Raw genomic sequence first — 14,514 nt, 5'->3', positions numbered from 1 at the left:
AACATCAAGTCAGCAAAGAGAGTGAAGGGCCAGAGAGGAGCCATGAGGTTGAATGCAATAGTAATAAGAGAATGGAAGTCATTGAGTCTGGAGGAGACAATGACAGACCTGGAACATCAACAGAAAGTGAAATAGGAAGCACAGTACCCAAAGCTCAACCTGTTGATCCAGCCTTGTGGCCTGACACAATTTCGCAAAGTTACAGAGCAGAGGCAGTGCGAAGAGGAACATTTCAAGTCATAGAAAGTTATGTTTTTCCAAAAAATACTGATGGACGAGCCTTTTCACACAGTCTGTGTTATAGAAAAATGCCTAATGGTGAAAGAGTCAAACGATCATGGTTGTCATATTCAAAAGTGAATGATGCCGTCTTTTGCTACAGCTGCAAACTTTTCTCTACCCAAGTAATTAAGCTCATTCAATTAGGATTAAAAGACTGGAAGAACATCCACAACATCCTGCGCAGTCATGAGAACAGTTCTGAGCATATAAGCACCATGCAGAAGTGGAGGGAATTAGAATTGCGGTCTATAACAGATCAAACCATAGACCAGAGACCCTTTTGGAGGAAGAAAGACAGAGGTGGCGAATGTTCTCACAAGACTGTTAACAATTATACAGTCTCTTGATAAGAGTAATCTTGGATTTAGGGGATCCACAGACAAACTCAATGTTTCTGATAATGGTCATTTTCTAAAGGAAGTGGAGCTCCTGGCAAAGTTTGATCCAGTCATGCAGGAGCACTTGGCTAAAATCAAAGATGTAAGTAAACACACACACACACACACACACACACACACACACACACACACACACACACACACACACACACACACACACACACATGTTGGTGCAACAGCATTATGAGGACTCTCCATAGGCGTAATGGTTTTTATACCGTAAAAACTATATATTCTATCCCCCTACACTGCCCCTATCCCTAAACCTACCCATCACAGGAGACATGCAGCATTTTTAATTTTTTAATAAAACATTGTTTTTTATGTTTTTTAAGCCATTTGATTTATGAGGACTTTTGAAATGTCCTCATAAACCACCCATAAGTTGTAATACCAGTGTAATACACATGTCATTATACAAATTTGTGTCCTCATAAATCACATAAACCAACTCACACACACACACACACACACACACACACTATTTGGGGAAAGACATACAAAATGAGCTACTGAATATGATGAGTAGCCAACTGACCAAAGAAATTGTTGCAAAAATCCACACTGCAAAGTACTTTTCTATCATCCTTGATTGTACATTAGCCACCTGGAACAGATGTCTATCATTCTACGCATTGTGGAACTAGAAATAAAATAATATTTTCTGGGATTCTTGGTTGTGGAAGAGACAACTGAAAAGATTCGGTAATCCTAAACAGGCTGAAGGACCTTCGGATTGACTTCATGGATTGTCGAGGTCAGTCATATGACAATGGTTCGAATATGAAGGGCAAGAAGCAAGGTGTACAAGCCAGGCTGCTGGAAAAGAACCCAAGAGCCCTGTTTGTTCCATGCGGGGCACACAAGTTAAACCTGGTTCTGGCAGATGCTGCAAGAGCTTCAAATGATGCCATTGGATTCTTTGGACACCTGCAGAAACTATTCAGCTTTTTTTTCAGGATCCACTCAGTGATGGTCTATTGTGAAAAAATGTGTGGACCTCACTCTTAAATCATGGAGTGACACAAGGTGGGAGAGCCGATTGCAAAGTGTTCAGGCTGTCAGGTTCCAGGTTGCCCAAATCAGGGAAGCACTTGTACGGCAGAGTTTGTCTGACCCCGTTTCTAAAGTGGAGGCCCAAGCTCTTGCTGAAGAATTGGGGTCTTATCGCTTTTTGATTTGTTCTGTTGTGTGGTGTGACATTCGGATACTTGTCAACCAGGTCAATAAGCTTTTCCAGTCATCCTCTATGCAACTGGACGTTGCTTCAAACCTGATTACGTCCACCAAAGCACAGTATAGGGCCTCTGGCTTTGCTGTAAAAAAAAAAAAAAAAGCAGATGAGTGCCTCTGTAGGTGGCCATGGAATAAGAATAATAACTGGTCCAGATTACTTTTCAGATGATTTTTTTTGTGTTTACCTTAAAGGAGACCTATTATGCCCCTTTTCACAATATGTAAAACAATTATTTGATGTCCCCAGAGTGTGTATGTGAAGTCTTAGCTCAAAATACCTCACAGATAATTTTTTATAGCATTTTAAAATTGGCAAATTTGGGCTTGTGCAAAAACGCACCATTTTAATGTGTTTCCCTTTAAATGCTAATGAGTTGCTGCTCCCGCCCCACTTTACAGACTTTTTTGCAACTGTCTGGCAAGCAATATCTCGTTTGGCTGCTCTGTTCAGATGTGCTGTCCTTTACAAATAAAGATTTCACTATCAGCGCGATAAAAAAATAACAACATAGCTGGACTCATGGTGCTATCACATGCTATCACAAACTTTATAATTCTAACATGTTATTATGAGCTTGACAAATTCAAAGGCAATTTGGTAAACAAACGCGTAATACTTACTTCTAGATGTGTAACATTAGCTGGATGACGAACAGTTGACACTGCTACATCCTTCAGGAGCAACTTTTTTGCAAAACCTGCTTTATACTGAGCCTCATTCTAAAAGCTGTCCGGTGTAAAATGATTCGAGCAGACATAAACAAATTTTGGTAGAGTTGAGGGAGCTTTTTTTTCAAAAACAAAATTAATTCACCTCGTCTTCAACGGCTGAGATTTCGGGAGTAAATAGATAGAGCTGTGTGGATTAATACATCCACCTACACAACACCGACAACGCTTGGGAGACATTCTCGTCAGGGCAGCAATGGCGGATGTGTACAACTCTCAACTCGATCAGGGCGGTTCTGTGTTAAAACGGCACTGTCTGTCAACACTCGTGGGCGGGGCCTGTGGCTGTAGTGACGTCACTAAAGCCGCGTTCTGAAAACAGGTTGTTGGGAGACACTGCTTATGATTTATGGGGATTTAAGAAAAAAAGGAGTGAGTGGATTTTTATCACTGTAGGGTGGTTGTGTACACACACTGCCATCACACATTTATGTCCAAACACCATGCAAAAGTGAATTTTGCATAATAGGTCCCCTTTAATTAAAGTTAAATTAATATGCACATTTAAGTAAAAATATAAAAATACTGATAACAGGTTTTGCATAAATAAAATGGTTACACTGTAAAAAAAAAAATCGTAATTTGAACGGTAAAATACTGTAAAAAAAAAGCAACGGAAAAGACATGTTAATTGCTTAACAGTATGTACCCTTATTATATACCGTGAAAAACTGTAATAGCTCTCACGGGACATTTCATGTAGTTTTACAGTAAAATACTGTTAAATGTACAGATTTTGGAAGTACACTGTAAAAAAAACCTTGCCGTTGCATTTACCATAACTTACCATAAAAAATACGGTAGCAATTATTATGTTTTACATCATTGAACTTAAATTTACGGTAAAAAACTGCTAGCTGTGGTTGACAGTCCTTTACCGTTAAAAAAACCCGGTAGAAATATGTATGTTTTACGGCATTGAACTAAAGTTTACGGTAAAAAACTGCCAGCTGGTTTAAAGCGATTTACCGTAAAAAATATTATAGTAATGTTTTAGGTTTTACAGCAGGGATCTAAATATTCAATTCAATTCAATTCAATTCAAATTTATTTGTATAGCGCTTTTCACAATACATATTGTTTCAAAGCAGCTTTACAGAAAGTGCATTTCAGAAATGTACATAGAAGAATATAGTTAGTTAATCATCATGTATTAATTTAGGGCATAACATATCGCCGGCGTTGAGTCGTCTCTTCACAGGCGTCGAGTCGTCTCATCGCAGGTATTGACGCATCTGAAGTCTCCGTGAGAGGCTGGATACAAACTGGAGCTGACGAACGCTATTTACCTCGGGACTAGCGTCCCGAGATAACAGCAGAAAAGCAGATGGGAGATAATTAGCGTAGCTGCTGTTCATAATATTAATGCAGTCGATCTGATTCAACAGTGGTATAAAAGGTAAGCATTATGTGAATGCTTGGCTGAAGAGATGCGTCTTTAATCTAGTTTTGAACTGGGAGAGCGAGTCTGAGCCACGAACAGTATCAGGAAGGCTATTCCAGAGTTTAGGAGCTAAATGTGAGAACGCCCTCCCTCCTTTAGTGGACTTAGATATCCTAGGAATGACCAGAAGCCTCGAATTTCGGGATCTTAAAGAACGCGATGGATTGTAGGGCGATAGAAGGTCCATTAAATACACAGGAGCTAAACCATTTAGGGCTTTATAGGTCAGTAGTAGTACTTTGTAATTGATACGGAACTTAATAGGTAACCAGTGCAGGGATGATAGAATCGGTGTTATATGATCATATTTTCTCGACCTAGTAAGAACTCTAGCGGCTGCATTTTGGACTAACTGTAGCTTGTTTATTGAGGATGCAGGACAACCAGCTAATAAAGCATTACAGTAATCTAGTCTCGAGGTCATGAATGCATGAACTAACTTTTCTGCATCAGAAACAGATAAAATGTTACGTAATTTAGCAATGTTTCTAAGGTGGAAAAAAGCTGTTCTTGTAACATACGAAATATGATTTTCGAAAGACAAGTTACGGTCTAGTATAACTCCCAGGTCTTTTACTGTAGTCGATAAGGTAACAGGACATCCTTCTAAATTAAAGTTGTATTGTAAGAGATTTTGTGGGTAGTTTTTTGGACCAATAAGTAATACCTCAGTTTTATCTGGATTTAATAGCAGGAAATTACACGTCATCCAGCATTTTATATCTTTAAGACATTCTGTCAATTTAGATAAGTTAGTGTATTCATCTGGTCGTGATGAAATATATAATTGAGTGTCATCAGCATAGCAGTGGAAATTAATTCCATGTTTTCTTATAATATTACCAAGTGGCAGCATATATATTGAGAATAGCAGAGGGCCTAACACCGATCCTTGCGGCACTCCATAGTCTACTGACGTTATCTTCGATTTTTCCCCATTTAAACAGACAAAATGGTAACGGTCCGATAAGTACGATCTGAACCAGCTTAATGCCTGTCCCTGAACACCAGTGTAGTTTTGTAGTCGATCCAGGAGTATTTTATGATCTATAGTGTCGAACGCAGCGCTAAGATCGAGTAGAACTAGTATTGAGATACAGCCTTGGTCAGAAGCTAAAAGTAAATCATTTGTAATTTTAACTAGCGCAGTTTCTGTGCTATGATGCGGTCTGAATCCTGACTGAAATTTTTCGTATATTTTATTTTCTTGCAAGAAAGAGCACAATTGAGCGGACACAATTTTTTCTAGTATTTTAGACATAAATGGAAGATTTGAAATGGGTCTGTAATTTGCTAAGTTATTTTGATCTAATTGCGGTTTCTTAAAAAGAGGTTTTATTACTGCCAGCTTGAATATTTTTGGAACATGACCTAAAGATAAAGACGAGTTAATAATATTGAGAAGAGGCTCTTCCACTACAGGTAACACTTCTTTCAGTAGTTTAGTGGGTATTGGATCTAATAAACATGTTGTTGGTTTAGATGCAATGATAAGTTTATTTAGCTCTTCCTGTCCTACAGTTGTAAAGCGGTGTAGTTGTTCTTGAGGGACGATAATTGAGGCTGAATCACAAGACACCATAGAGGATTGTACATTTACAATTGTATTTCGGATGCTTTCTATTTTCTCATTGAAGTAATTCATAAAATCATTACAACTATACTGTAACGGAATATTTTGCTCTGGTGATGTCTGTTTATTTGTTAGTCTAGCCACGGTGTTAAATAAAAACCTTGGATTATTTTGGTTATTTTCTATTAGTTTGCGGAGATGCTCTGCCCTGGCTGCTTTTAGAGCCTTTTTATAACGTGACACACTGTCTTTCCACGCGATTCTAAAGACCTCTAAATTAGTTTGTTTCCATTTACGCTCTAAGTTACGAGTTTCTCTCTTGATAGCATGTGTAGTACTATTGTACCATGGTGCTTTAGTTTTCTCTCTAACCTTTTTCAATCTAATTGGTGCAACAATATCTAATGTACTAGAGAAAATGGTGCTCAAACTGCTGGTCATTTCCTCTAGTTCATCTGTTTGTTTGGGTTCAATGAGCAGCTGAGATAGATCAGGTAAGCTATTTGAGAATCTATCTATAGTGATTGGAAGGATTGTTCTGCCTGGTCGATAACGCGGCGCAACATGACAAATTTCAGCAGTACGTATTATACAAGTTACCATGTGATGATCGGTGAGATCGTCACTTTGCGGTATAATATCTATATCGGTTAGATTGGTTCCATATGATATAATTAAATCTAGTGTATGATTTAGACGATGAGTGGGACCACTGACGTTTTGCTTGACCCCAAAGGAGTTTAATAAATCTGTAAACGCAGTCCCTAACGCATCATTTGTGTTATCTACGTGTATGTTAAAATCTCCAACAATTATTGCTTTATCGACATTGACCAATAGATCTGAGAGAAAGTCTGCAAACTCTTTTAGGAAATCAGTGTAGGGCCCTGGAGGTCTATATACAGTAGCCAAGGCTAGAGATAATAGGGATTTCTTTCTTACATCTAAGAGCGTAACATTTAGCACAAGTACTTCAAACGAATTAAACCTGTGACCTGTTTTCTGAGTAACATTAAGAATATCTCTATAGATTGTTGCAACACCGCCGCCACGACCGATCAGACGGGGCTCATGCTTATAACAATATCCTGACGGAGTAGACTCATTTAGACCGAAATACTCATTTGGTTTAAGCCAGGTTTCAGTAAGGCAAAGTACATCGAAGCTATTATCTGTGACCATTTCATTTACAATAACCGCCTTAGGTGTGAGCGATCTAATGTTTAGAAGACCTAGTTTTAGAAATTGTTTTTGTTCACTGATATTTAGATTTTCTGGTTTAATTACAATAAGATTTTTCCTAGATCCTACACTAGATTTATTGTTTGGCCTCACTAGACGAGGAATAGACACAGTTTCTATATAATGTTCTACACTACTTATATCAATTAAGTTGGGACAGCAAAGACTGTGAATTGGACTTTGACTTACTAGTCAGATGGTGTGTAACGTCTTGGAGATGTTGTCCGACAGAACAGCCGCTCCGATTCTGCTGGGGTGCAGCAAATATTACGGTAAAATAATATTACGGTAAAATATTACGGTAAAATTTTCTACCGTAAAATATATGGTAGAAATATTTTAGTCTTTACGGCACTGAAGTGTACGGTAAAAAACTGGCAGCTGGTTGCAAGTGCTTTACCGTAAAAAATACGGTAGTAATATTTTAGGTTTTATGGCATTGAACTTCAGTTTATGGTAAAAAATAAATTAAATAAACCTGCCAGCTGTGGTTGCCTGTAATTTAAAAATGTTGTATGTACAATCTGTCATAAAATATATTATTAAGAATTACCAGAGGTTTAGACGTTGATGTTTTACTGAAAATGATAAAGTTTGCAGTCATCAGTATGGAGATGAGTGTTTGCTTTAGTTGGGCTCTTCGCTCTTGACCATTGAATTTTTAATGTTAATATTTCTCTGACTGCTTTAACTGTGTGTTTAAAAAAACAGATTTGTTATGGCATGAAAATCAGAGAGAAAATGTGATCAGGTGTTGTTAGCTATTTATTGATGATGTCAAAAATCATCATATAGTGGCCTAATTCACTGATCTCATACAGTGTCTTATCTTTCATTGTATGAGGAATGTTAAATACCAATATATTTCACGTTATTGAGTATAATAGTTCTGTGACACTATGCATGCAAGCTGGCAGCGACAATCTGAAGAACTTTAAAAACCACATGATGTACAAAAAAGATTTTAAACTTACACTGCATGCTCTAGACCAACACATACATCAAGAATCAGCGTATGAATCTCAACAATGGTGACAATCAACAAAATAATCAGATAAAACTCTGAACATCACAAAACAAGCTACTAAAAAGTTGCAACAAAAACAACAGCAAAAATAAAAGCAGATAATAATAATAAAAGAAAATACTGAGGCAAATCAGCATAATTTATTCATGCTGCAATGCATGCAGGGAGATATTGGTGAGTTTTGATTGATGGATCCAATCATGCACTGTACTTTTATCATCACCATTGTTGAGATTCATACGCTGATTCTTGATGTCTCTGTGTGTCTGAAAGATACAGTAGTTCAAACCTATATTGTGTGCAGAAGTCTCAAGATCATAACAATGATGGATCTCATGCAGTAAAATTATAGAGCTACTTCAATCAATAATGTAACAACATTATCACAGATAAGATTCTAATTGAACTCAGTGAATAAGGCAACTACATGATGATTATATCTTCATCAATACACAGCCAACATTACCTGACTCATTTTCTCTCTGATTTTCTTGCCATAATCAATGTGTTTTATAAACACAGTTACAGCAGACAGAGAAAAACTAATGTTAGAAAGTCAAGGGTCAAGACCCCAATAAAGCAAATACTGATCACCATCATGGTAACTTCAAATGAAACAATAAATCATCAACATCTAAACCTCTGTTAATTCTCAAACAGAACTGTAAAAGTCTGACAGAAATAAAGTCAGTCTGGTTAGTAATAATTAAAGCTGGTACGGCTGTTTGTGGAGTTGTTTAATCCTCCTCGGATGAGATCTTCACAGATTTAATGTCTTCTTTTCTCTTCAGTGGATTTCATCTAAGGATGTGGCTGAAGTCAGTTATAGTTCTTGTTGTTTCTCTATATTGACATTCCCAGAATTCCCTTGCGTGACACTTCACATTTGATGTTATTTCATTTAAACAATTATGTTTCTTTTTAGTTTTTGTTATCAGTTATGTACATTTGGGGTTTACATTACATAATATATTGTTTAATGAATGTGTATGGCATTATTTGGAGTCATGTGTGTGTCACCATGATGGTGTTTTGTATTTATGTGTATGACACTGTTAGGGTTCTGCAAGATATGGGACCCAGACGCAAATGAGCAGACAAGGTTTTTATTAACAGGACTGAAGACTTGAAACAGCAGGGAGTGAAGCGTGAATCACAGTAAAAACAGTAGGGCAAGGCAGACGACAACGACAGGCAGGATGGATGACCACTGAGACCGTCAGCTAGATGGCGATGACGTGAGTGCAATAGAGGCAGCTCTGAAGGAAAGACCAGGCAGGAACACTAGGAACATGCAGCTTGATGTAGATCTCAGATGTAGCTCCAGTCTTGCCACCAGGAAGAGGCTCACAAAACCAGAGGCTCGACACAGGGGATAGGTGTCCCAGTCAGGCAGCCAGGCAGTTGAGAGTCAGTGGCCAGGGAACTCAGGATACAGGACAGAAACACATAGAACAACATACAAGACGAGAAACACAAGACAAGACTAAAGACAAGATTAGGCAACAATTAAGATAAGCAAAACTAAACTGATAAGATCAATGAAAAGAGAAACAAAAAAAGTAGAGAAATAAATATATAGATAGCAAACTAATGAAAACTACTAAGACAAAAAACTGGAGTAGCTAAAGAGAAAACTTCCACTTGACAGGGAAAATAAGAACTAAAGAAAACTAAAAATATAATTCTAAACAAAAAAAGAGAACTCCAACTATAGCCTGGATGCCAGCCCGAACCCCGCCCACAACATTTTTTGATCGGGAAGTTCGGTCTGGACTCGCTCCATTGAGGAGTAATTATGATCGGTTCAGAAATCGTCGGGCCAATCAAATTGCCAGGGCGGGCTTTATACGATGGACAGATGATCTGCAGTTACGTAATCATCACGTTATCATCAAAGAGCGCTTGGGTTGAACTGGTTTCCCTCACAGATGACTGCCGCTGGAGAACTGAGATGTAGAAATCCCGCTATCGCGTCCGTTGTAAAAGAAATCGACAGCGCATTCATTTTAAAAGACGAACATAGAACTGCAATCAAGGCATTTGTCGATCGGAAAGATGTGTTTGCCCTCCTTCCTACGGGATTCGGCAAAAGTTTAATTTATCAGCTGGCTCCAATGGTCACTAAGAAGATGGGACGCAATGAAAACCCTGTGGTCGTTGTGGTTTCTCCTTTTGTCGCACTCATAGAGGACCAAGTAAAAGAAGCAACACTCGTTATTTTACTTCTTCCAGCGTGCGTGCATTTGAGTTGACAACTGTACTATATAAAGTAGTTGACTTACTGCGTTGCTCTCATTGGTTGTAGGTCTATCCAATTGAGTGCAGAGTTTTTTTTTTCCTGGTTCGGTTAAGACACGCCTCAATCAAAGCCCTATGAAGCAGTATCAGACTCACATTCTGACTAGAATATGAGTATGACGAAGTCAGGCTACTCCAACTAGATTACCAAGCACAAGTGCTAAAGCTTAAGCAAAACAGTAACAATGATAACAAACCAGCGTAAGCACTAGGATAATTTCAAGATCACAAACTAGAAAACACTGCAATGTGCATACTCACAACACACAACGAACCAGCAAAGACATGAGGGAAAGAGGCACAATATGAAGGGACCAGAGCACATGAGGATCAGGTGAGCACAATTAATGAAAAGAGGGCAAGACATGGACTAAACAAGGGGGCGTGTTAACGAGAAACAAGGAGGCAGGACATGAGGAGCACATGGCAAACACAGACCAAGACAGAGCCATGTGCTCAAACACAAGACAAACACAGAAACATGAAACCACAACAAAACAGACAAGGCTGCCAGGGCAGAACCTTGACAGACACTGTGCACCTTATATATATTAATGTGTGCCTCAGCTTGTGGAAAACTAATGGTGAAGTTTGAATCATAATGTGGTTTTCTTTTTTTACCACCTGTATTATTATGGTGGTTATCAGTATATTACAAAGATATAAAGCAGATTTTAATACTTTAGTGAAAATGAATAATAATGTTTGTCGGCTAATGAAACATAAGGGTTGTCTCGTAAAAAACTAAAAGATTGCTATTGTATTGTAATGGAAAATTACTGGGAACCACAGCTGATGTTTTGTTTATTTATTTATTTTTTGCCGTAAATTTAAGTCCAAAGTAAGGTTGCTACAATATTTTTTACGGTAAAATACTGGCATCCAAGCTGACGTTTTCTTACCGTAAATTTCACATGTTTTCTTTACATTGTGTTTTTTTTGCCCGTAAATTTAAGTCCCGTAAAACATAAAAGGTTGCCACCATATTTTTTACAGTAAAATACTGGCAACCACAGCTGCCGGTATTTAACCGTAAATTTCACGGTTTTTTTTTAACAGTGTAGGAATCATATTTGTTTCAAGTCTTTTTTTATTAAATTATGTTTTATTAACAAAGTTCGGGAGCAGCACATTCAGATAATTAAACCTTATTAAACACGGGTGGAGCACATTCAGTTAATCAACAAGATAAGAGGTATATATACTGCAGACTTACCTCTGTTCATTGACAGTTTATCATCATCCCTCCACCACCCCCATCTCCTCACTATGATTTTAATAATCTCTTATTGAATGTAAACAACACAATCCAAAATACAATGCAATCCAATGTAATACTCTGGGTTCTGGCCAAAATTCAGAGCCTGGTGCCCTCCCCCAGACAGCATGCCAAATACGCATAATCTTTACTCTATTTAACTTGATGTAAGTGTGAACTCGTGAATTCTGAAAGGTGGAGGGGAGGAGGGCGTGGCAGAGAACCGGCCCTGGCAGAGCTCACATGAATATTCACAAGATTCCTGTTTTGTGTTAGGGCAATGTATGAATACACTACAATAGTGTATAGCCTACATTACAATTAATGTATTACAATATTTTAGGCTACATCCATACATGAAGGTTTACCATAAACCATTTCAAATGCAAGTTTACTAATACCAAACTTTTTTTTTTTTGACAGAAGACGCAACAGAATTAGAGACTCTTTGACTATTTTTTTTTCTTTCTTTTCTTTGAAAACGTATAGCCATTAGAATGTCTGTTGGAGGAATGTCACAATAAAGTGTTAGCAGATATCAAGCACACTGTCTACTAATACTCTAATGACTGATAGTTGACGACATGTAGTTGCAAAGTTACGTAGTCAACAGAATGTTCAAAAGGGACCATCAAAATAAATTGTTACCAAAATTCTAAATTGTAGTAGCCTAATTTTTGTTTGTGTTCACTGTGCATTAACAAATTAATCCCAAAAAGTGAAAACTGAAATCATTATTTCAAGGTAAATAATTGGTCTCACTGCATTAAACTACAGTCTTTTTAAAAAAGGGAAACATGAAACAGGAAATTGTGACAAATGCGGAGAAACTGTGCAGCATATTATTTTTGAGTGTGCTGCATATGTAAGGGAGAGAATGCAGTTAATTCAAGAGTTGGGATGTATGGGAATTGATGGGAATTCAATAAAAGTATTGTTAGGAAACGAGGGAAGACAATCAAGAGTCCATGAAATATTATTTAAATATCTAAAAGATACAGGAAAAATGAATAGCATCTAGTTGTTGTTGTTTATTTTATTATTGTTTGCTATTTCCCCTCATTGATTCATTGCATAATCTTCCAAAACTATGTGCACTCCACACTCCAGATCAGTAGGTGGCGGTAATGCACCTTTTACGTTGGCTTGCCAATCCGCCATAAAACCACATGCATAAAACAACAGAAACAGAAGAAGAAGTGAAACTGAAAGCAGCCGATGACTGTAAAGACGCCATTTCGGGAGATCAGAAAATCAGCAATCGCTTCACATGTGACAGTAAGTTCGTTAAACTTTTCATAGCTGTAATATCGATAAAGTATTTGCGTCTAAACACACCTTATCATGACGAACTTAAACACATGATAAAGTGGAAATTTACTTTCGTGATCACGTACGTCTACTCTAACACTCAATGGCCGAAAATGGTTAAACTTACACTTTTTTCCCCTTTAACTGGAGAATTTAAGTTTAATGTTTAAATCTTTGGTTGACTTTAAACTATTTCATTATTTATAATCTATATTGTAATGTGTCAGTGACGCAGTAAGACTGGGGAAAAGAAGTGTAGGCCTAGTCGCAGGATAATCTCATAAACGCGTAAAAATAACCGCATATTTGCTTAATTCGAGACGAAAAACGGATTGTGAAAAACACTCGCAAGAGTTCAGTGTCATTAAAGTGAAGGTGAATCCAGTGTTTTAACGAGGCTGCTAGTGTTTAAAAGTGTGGCCGACATGTTGCTCTACAAAACAACATTTACAGTAACTGGAGAAAAACTGTTGAGGTTAAGTTAAAGTAAAAAAAATGCTATTTAACTAAAATGTGTCAATTCAGTGTGTTTTGTGCATGTCCTCTGTGTTCACAAACAGGTCTGGAAACAAGTCTCTCATAAAATGAGGAGGAGAACCATACCTGTAAAATGAGTGTGTGTGAGGAGAGAGAGGAGGAGAACCGTACCTGTAAAACGAGTGTGTGTGAGGAGAGAGAGGAGGAGAACGTACCTGTAAAATGAGTGTGTGTGAGGAGAGAGAGGAGGAGAACCGTACCTGTAAAACGAGTGTGTGTGAGGAGAGAGAGGAGGAGAACCGGACCTGTGAAATGAGTGTGTGTGAGGAGAGAGAGGAGGAGAACCGGACCTGTGAAATGAGTGTGTGTGAGGAGAGAGAGGAGGAGGTGTCTGTTCACACTCAGAGAGCAGCATCTCCAGGATTCAGCTGTGTGTCCATGAAGAGTAAAAACTCCATGCTTGAGCCCCTGAAATTCAGTGATGGACCATCTCCAGGATTCAGCTGTGTGTCTATGAAGAGTAACAACTCCATGCTTGAGCCCCTGAAATTCAGTGATGGACCATCTTCAGGATTCAGCTGTGTGTCCATGAAGAGTATCAACTCCATGCTTGAGCCCCTGAAATTCAGTGATGGACCATCTTCAGGATTCAGCTGTGTGTCCATGAAGAGTAACAACTCCATGCTTGAGCCCCTGAAATTCAGCGATGGACCATCTTCAGGATTCAGCTGTGTGTCCATGAAGAGTAACAACTCCATGGGTAATCCCCCTGGTCTCAGTGATGGACCATATCCAGGATTCAGCTGTGTGTCCATGAAGAGTAACAACTCCATGGGTAATCCCCCTGGTCTCAGTGATGGACCTGCTGTGACCTCTGACCCTGTGTGAGTATCATGAAGTTCAGGGCCGGTCCAGATTCTGTTGGCACCCTAGACGAGATATTATATTATATTATATTATATTCACTGCCCCTAAAAGCAACAATACTGGAAATAACACACACAAACACAAGTGTGTGTATGGGTGCACAAATAGTTGTTAAAATAAAGGGTAAAAAGGCTATATAAAATATGTATCCAAATTGAATATATCTATAGATGATAGACTTGGAATCCAGATAACTAGTTAGTCTCATTAGTCTCTCACCTGGCGACCCTATTCTTGAACATAGACTGGAAAATTAGGCCATCCTTAAAAATATTTTGGTTTGCAGTAACAGCAAAAAAAAAAAAAAAA

The 14,514-nt window shown here is 38.1% G+C and overlaps 1 protein-coding gene across 7 annotated transcripts in view; it reads left to right on the top strand.

Annotated features, from left to right (window-relative positions):
- The first annotated feature begins 12,697 nt into the window (after positions 1 to 12,697).
- The window catches only part of LOC130084988 (NACHT, LRR and PYD domains-containing protein 3-like), a 64,125-nt gene continuing 62,308 nt past the window's right edge, over positions 12,698 to 14,514 (top strand). For all 7 annotated transcript variants that reach the window (XM_056250529.1, XM_056250534.1, XM_056250535.1 and 4 more), the window contains exons 1-2: positions 12,698 to 12,768; positions 13,362 to 14,162. In XM_056250529.1, coding sequence (XP_056106504.1) covers positions 13,501 to 14,162 — 662 coding nt within the window. In that variant the 5' untranslated portion in view covers positions 12,698 to 12,768; positions 13,362 to 13,500. The remainder of the gene's footprint in view (positions 12,769 to 13,361; positions 14,163 to 14,514) is intronic.

The sequence above is a fragment of the Rhinichthys klamathensis genome, unplaced genomic scaffold, assembly GCF_029890125.1.
Source record: "Rhinichthys klamathensis goyatoka isolate OS25496 unplaced genomic scaffold, OSU_Roscu_1.1 h1tg000070l_1, whole genome shotgun sequence".
In the NCBI taxonomy this organism is placed as follows: domain Eukaryota; kingdom Metazoa; phylum Chordata; class Actinopteri; order Cypriniformes; family Leuciscidae; genus Rhinichthys; species Rhinichthys klamathensis.
Note: the sequence above shows the minus strand (reverse complement) of the source record. Positions and strands in the feature narration are given on the sequence as shown.